The 7,162-nt window shown below is 30.4% G+C and overlaps 1 protein-coding gene across 1 annotated transcript; it reads left to right on the top strand.

Moving 5' to 3' along the window:
• The first annotated feature begins 6,457 nt into the window (after window positions 1-6,457).
• On the top strand, window positions 6,458-7,090 carry LOC107061434 (uncharacterized). Its single transcript, XM_015310674.1, has 2 exons — window positions 6,458-6,726; window positions 6,802-7,090. The coding sequence occupies exons 1-2, from the start codon at window positions 6,571-6,573 to the stop codon at window positions 7,063-7,065; spliced, it is 420 nt and encodes a 139-aa protein (XP_015166160.1). The 5' UTR covers window positions 6,458-6,570; the 3' UTR covers window positions 7,066-7,090.
• Window positions 7,091-7,162: the final 72 nt, after the last annotated feature.

Here is a 7,162-nt window from a genome sequence, read left to right as displayed (position 1 = left end):
GACAGCTGGCAAAAGTGGTGATGTGGATTTCCACCTGGATAAATTAATATTGCAAAAGGCAAAAAATAAATATCAAGCATTCATTGTTTAAAAGTTATTTTTGAATAAGGGCTGATTTCGCGGAACTCCTTCTGGATTTGGGTTTTTCTAAACGTGAAGTTGGTCGATTAAATTTTAAATTTGTCTGAAATTCTTACCAAGTAAATGTTAATCTTTGTTTCCTTTACTTTTCATTTACATTTTGTTCTATTTTTCGTTTAAAATATGCCAAATATTAAAGAAAAATGGAGATTTTACATTTTTTTTACCGTTGTAGCTTTATGATGTGGCAAAAAATCGCTTCCTCACACGCCTAGTAAAGTGTGTTGTCAATTTCTACGCCAAGTGGACAATAAAGGTGTACGCGATGGAGGAATAAACAAGTTCGGGGGGGGGGGTAATTAAAACGGAATATAATTTAGGTGTACATCGAATAAAAGCTTCAAGTTCAGGGGGGTAATGAATACTTTAGCCTTTAAAAAATTATGGTACAAAATAATTTTATATTAAACGATTATAAAGGAAATAATATGAATTATATATGGTGAATGTTTTAGAAAGAATTTGTTTTATGAAATAAGAAATAATATAAAAATAATGAAGAGAGAGAAAATTATTACTTTTTGGTGTAAAATTTGGTGCAGCGAGTTGGAGTTGATTACACCAAAAATAGTGCTGACACCAAATTTGGTGTAAAATTTGGTGTTTGGGTAGGAGATGCCCTTAGTCTATCTCTACCTTTTTTAAACTCTTGTTGCAGTCAACCTCTCAAGCCTCCTAACTAGTGTATTTGTGCGCCTTCTATTTACATGTCTGAGTTATTTCAGTCTCTCTTCCCTCATCTTACCCACCACGAATGTCATACTTACCTTACCTTATATAGCTTTGTTCCTGATCATGTCTCTTCTAACGTGTCCACACATCCATCTAAGTACTCTCATCTCGACACTACATTCATATGTTGAACGTGGACGTTCTTGATAGCCAACACTCTACCTCATACAACAATGTTGATCTAATCACCACTCTATAAAACTTATCCTCAAGTCTTGACGACATATTTTTATCGCACATTATCTTGAATGTGAGCATTCATTTAGTCCACCCAACTACAATACAATGTGTGGCATCATCATTAATCCCTCAATCTTCTTGAGTTATGCATCCAAGATGCTTGAAGATTTCGATAGATAAACATTGCTTTTAAAGCTGCTTTATCTATCTAAAGTCGTGTAAACCAGAAATAAATTAACAAACGTGAAGCAAGACCTACTCCCTCCCATCCCAGGAATAATTGAAGAGAGTTATCTTCGGTCACCAATATTGGCATTAAAAAAAACTCTCTTGTTTATTACTTGTGTCAAAGATTGATATAATTAACTTATGAAATATGGTGAAAAAAATTGCTAGTACCTCCTATATACTCACATAATTTGCGTAAACACGAAATTCAAGAAAAAGATATTTAAGAATTTATAGCCTCGAATATGTCATAAGATTTTTGTAATCATAAAAACATGATACTAAGAAATTTAAAGTTATATTATTTTTAAATGTAAAAAATACATCTCTTATTGCTTACAAATTAGTAAGAAAATCATATTATGTAAAATGAAATGAAAGGGAAAGAGTAGAAACTATGATAAACAAGTTTGGAATTGGAAATAATACTATTCCATTGTAGTAAACCCTCTGCCCCATTTTTTAAACAAATCCTGGCATTGTACTTGTAAATCTACCCTAGAGACCCCATATATATTTTGGAATTGGAAAAAACCAAAAGCAAAATAGTTTCCATTGTTGGTTGTTAGTATTGCCTCATTCAATGACCTGTATAGTTTTGTATGGCTTAACCTAGACTATGTAATCAAATCATTTTTTTCCTAAATTACAACTTTCTTCCCAAACTTGATATAGAAAGAATCAAATATGGTCAAAATAATAAAACTCAAGGAAATGCCAGCTTTATTTTCTAATTAGAATATTGTTCTTTTTTGTATCATTACTCCTTTATAATTCAAAAAATAATGCAGAAACTTGATCAGAGAAAATTAAAAACAACTATTGAAGTATGCTCGTTTTGGAAATTACATCAAAATTACTTTTCACTTGTCTTATATAGTTTGTTGATGTTACGAATCTAGCCATGATAGAAGACTCAATTGATATACTGTCAAATTACATTTGGGACCCTGATTAAAGGAATAAGCATGTGCACTAAAAATGTCTATATATAGTGAAGAACTATCTCATTAGGGTTGTGCAATGAGTTATGTTATGTTATTTATTTTAATTAACTATTTTAGAATAACAGTCTAGAATCTCCCTTTTCTATTTTCCTTTTGTTCTTTGATCAGCTTGCAAGTTGTTTTATGATCAATACAAACCTTAGTTTGTTACAATTGATTTCATATGAACCCTTGGTGCAAATATATTTCTCCCTAAAATACTTGTAATTGTGATTCGAACTAAAAATGTGGCCAAGGAGGGATCAAAAGGGATATGGTTGAATGGTAGTTATTACTTCATCTCTAATTAGAGATATTAAGTTCGAATTATGGAGGATATGGTCATAGTGCGGATCGGAGCAATGATTTTCACTAAGGGGGTTTAAAATATGAAGAAGTAAACTCACGAACTAGTCGAAGTGGGTTCAACATCTACTATATATACATAAAACAAATAATTTAACCATATATAAATAGGGCAATTTTTCGTCGAAGGGAATGCAGATGAACCCCCTATCCCTGAATTGACTCCACTTTTGGATATGAAGTCGCTTTTATTAGGAAACACTATACCCTCAATATAGGACTTTTCGGTGTGAAACTAGATCTAACTCAACTCCAACACGGATACAAGTTACAACACACCAAGTGATATATTAAAAAAAAAAACGTTGTTAATGTAGTTTGTAGCATTACTTTTTGGCAATCGAAAAAAGAAAAAAGAGTGTAGCTTGTAGAATGTGTTGATTGACGAGATACACTATAAAGATAACGCTAGGTTGAAGATTTGAAGACAGACCTAAAAGTTTAAAGGTTTGGGGTTGAGAGGGATTAAAACAGTGGCGGAACTAGGATTTTTAATAAGGGGGTTTAAAATATGAGATCTGAACACACGAACTAACCGAAGGGAGTTCGACATCCACAATATATATATATATAAAATAATTTTAACCATATATAAATAGTAATATTTTCCGTCGCCTAATAGAAGGTTGGCCCCCCCCTGCCTCGCATATGATGTCTTGTGTGATAGGAATGTGTCACAAAGACTTAAGTTCTACAAAGTGGTTGTTAGACCAACTATGTTCATGTATGGGCAGAGTGTTAGCCAATCAAGAACTTACACATTCAAAAGATGAAAGTAATGGAAATAAGAAGGTTAGAAGGATATGAGTTCATACGAGGAGAAATAAGTTTAGAAATGAAGATATACATAGACAAATAGTGAGTGACCTACGTGGTGACATGGTACATCTTTAACTCATTGAGAATATGACTCCAAATAGGAAACATAGAGATTGAGGATTAGGGAGAAAGTTAACATAATTGAGAGATTTTCTCTTCTTTTTTTTGTAGGAGAGGATGATTCTAGCTTGGAGTACCTTATTTGCTCCCACTTTTCCTTTTTAGTATGGAGTATTAAATTTTTTATTGTCTTATTTTTAAATTTTATTACTAATATTGTTCTTTTTCTTTGATTATTTTACTATTTTTGCAGTCAATATTTTTCTATTTTATTATTGCATCAAAGCTTCTTTCACTTAGTCTTTTTCCAAATTTATTTAAAATATATATTTTTTTAAATCGAGAGTCTATTATAAATACCCCTACTGTCCACTTTTAATTGTCATGGTTTCCTGTTTTAAAGTCAGATGACAAGAACTTTGACTAATATTTTTACGATGTATTTTTTATCATATTGATATGCAAAAAATTGTAATTTATATTTCATATAGTTTTCGAATATTTAATTTTATGTTTAAAATATTAATTCAATTTAATTTCACTTTAAAAAATAATTAAATTGACTTTGAAAAGTGTAATCTAACAATTAAAAGTGGACGGGAGAATAGTTGTTTGGAGTTGTGTAGTTTGTAGATGTTCAAAATGTAGAGTAAAATCACTCGCAATGCCTTGGGATTTCACCTTTTCTTCTCCTTTTTCATTTCCCTAAGTCCCAAGTGAGAGAAAAATGTACACAAAATTATAAGGCTTTTTGTTCAGATAATGCATGTAGCTAACCTATAATAGTAATATAGGCTGAATAATAGGTAACCTATAATTTTAAATTTTTTCACATAAAAAATAGTAAACCATTACTGTAATAATGTTGGGAATAACAACAGTAGTGGTTTATTTTATATTTGGAAAAATATTCCATAAATTATGAGTAGAATTATGAAATAGAAAAGAAAAAAAACTTATTTCCAATATTTAATTTGTCTTTGTATCTTTTACTTTTTTATTTATGGAATTTATGTTCCCAATGATTTGTTTTATCAGTTGATATTCACTAGGATTATTCTTTATTGCCCATATACTTCAAAATTTTCAAAATTTTGCTTAATATTTATCTTATGTTCCAATTATTGTTTTGGTCCTTTTGGATAATCGTACTTGTTGGCATTTAAGAAAAGCGAGAAGGAATTTTGCTATTTTTTAGTTGTAAATATGTTGATTTTATTATTAGGATTAATTCGCTTAAGAGGAGTTTTATGCTGGTATAATATGAAATAAGAATATCAAAAGTATTTAATAAGGCATGAATTTAGAATTTAAAAAAATAAAAGTGTCTTTTGGCTCTTCAAATTTATATCTCTTTTGTATTTTAATTTTCTAATATAAATAATAATAAAATTATTATTAATTTCTTCATTATTGTAGGACTTATCTAGGAGGCTGTTTGGTAGGAGGTTGATGATGGGAGAAACTCCCACATCAATGAAAGGGGTCCTTGGGTTTCCTTAAGCTAATTTTGAGATTTTAATTAAGCTTAAATTAATTTAACAATGTATTAGAGTCGAATATGATGTAATCCTAGACCCCCAAAGAAATCAAATAATTGCGGGGTGAAAATATCATACAACGAATCGAACAATGAAATCCCAGATAAAAAGGTAGAGGGTTTTCTTAGACCTCTTTATAATGTTTGGACAATCTCCTCTTTGACCAACTGGTTTTTATCGTGTAAGTTAGACGCAAACCTAATTTAACCAAAAAAAAAATTAAAAAAATATTAAATATATGTATGAACTTTGAGACGTATTGTTTATTTTCTTATTTCTAGTATTTTTAATAACATAAAGACGAATATGCCCTCAACTTTTAGCTAGGGTACTTTTTTTGTTACCAAAGAGGAGATGAGAATCTAGTTCATCCTCCTGGTTTATATCGTTACATGACGGCATCACCTAGGGAATGTAAGGGTCTATTGACTAAATCACCCTCCCCTTTTCATGTTAATTACTACTGATGCTTTTGCCTAATTAAAAGTAATCCACTTTCCATCTCAAATAATTGTTGTTCTTATTTATTTTTAAAAAAAACTACTTATCTACTTTATTTAAAATATTTATCATTTTAGAACTTCAAAACAAAATTAATTGTCTTTGTCTCATATTATTTATCCATAAATAAGCATAAATATTTACTTCATTTGTCTCGTATTATTAATCCATTTTGTTTTTTTACACGCTAAATCATAAATATTGAAGGTTATTTGTAGTACTATTTCGTTGTTTACTCCTTCCGTTCCATATTAGTTGATCATTTTTATTTTTACACACATATTAAGAAATTATAAATAAAAAGATAATTTCTCTAACTCTCCCCTTAAAAAAAACTTCTTGAAAATTTTACAAATAAATGTGAACACTTTAAAAAACAATTAATTGTAAAGGTAATATAATTTTTTTTAATTAAGATAGATAACACATACTCCCTCTATTCCTAATTACTTGTCCACTTTTGAATTGATGCACCTATTAAGAAAACAATAATTGACATAGTGAGTTTACCATTTTACCTCTATTAATTATGAAGTGGATGAATTAAAAACTTAACATTTTCAAGAAGCTCTACCTTTTTCAAAGTAATTAGAGAAAATGGTCTAAAACCCCCCCAACCTATACCCGAAATCCCAACTACACACTCCAACTTCACGGGTGTCCTATTACCCACCTGAACTTTAAATTTCTATATTTTCTACACACCTAAGTGCTGACCTGTCATGGGAGGTGTTCTCACCTCCTCTAGGCGCGTTAGAAGGTTAATTTTGACGAAAAATTCCTCCTTTTCCAACGGTCATCTTCCCCACCTTTAAATAAACCATTGTTTCTTCTACCCAACCATTAATCCTTGTTCCTTTTATAAAAAATTCATGATTTCCTCTCAAAATTAAGTATGGTTTAGTTGTTAATGTTCATTTCTACTTCAAATGTTGAATTTAGGGTTTGTAATCTGCTCTAATTTCTTATTTAGGTCTCTAATTTGAATTTTTGAATTTTCTCGAAATTCATCAAAAATGGCAAAGGAAAACTTGAATAAGCTTTGTATGGATGAATCAGACCCAATGCTCAACGCTGTAGTGAGATGCAAACACGGAATTTTGCTGAATTTGCAAACTTCTTGGTCGAAATTAAATCCGGGAAGAAGATTTTGGTCTTGCCCATGCTATGGTGTATGTGTTTTTTCTTGTATTCTTGCTACACTTTATTTTGAACGATGCTAATGTACTATTTTGGTTCATTTTCAGTCTAAAAATTGCAAATTTTTTCGATGGAGGGACAAAGAAGAAGTGGATCCAAGATCAAGTTTTATCCTTCCAAGATTGGTGAACAAAATCAATGAGTTGGAGCAAGAATTATGTATTAGACAGGTTCATATTGACAACTTGATGAACTCTAATTTGTTATTGGAGAGGAGACTCAATAGAAGGTTGAAATGGTGTAGGTTCAACAAGAAGATACTTTTGTGTATTTTGATTTGTGTTGTTGCTATGTTCATCAGCAACCAGTAGTTCAAGTGCTGCATATTTGGATTTCTCTTTGATTTGTATTGTTGTTATGTTTAATCAATGTATGTGTGTCATTTTGTATCTATGATTTCAATTGAAG

Source organism: Solanum tuberosum, unplaced genomic scaffold, assembly GCF_000226075.1.
Source record: "Solanum tuberosum cultivar DM 1-3 516 R44 unplaced genomic scaffold, SolTub_3.0 scf00134, whole genome shotgun sequence".
NCBI classification, from domain to species: domain Eukaryota; kingdom Viridiplantae; phylum Streptophyta; class Magnoliopsida; order Solanales; family Solanaceae; genus Solanum; species Solanum tuberosum.
Note: the sequence above shows the minus strand (reverse complement) of the source record. Positions and strands in the feature narration are given on the sequence as shown.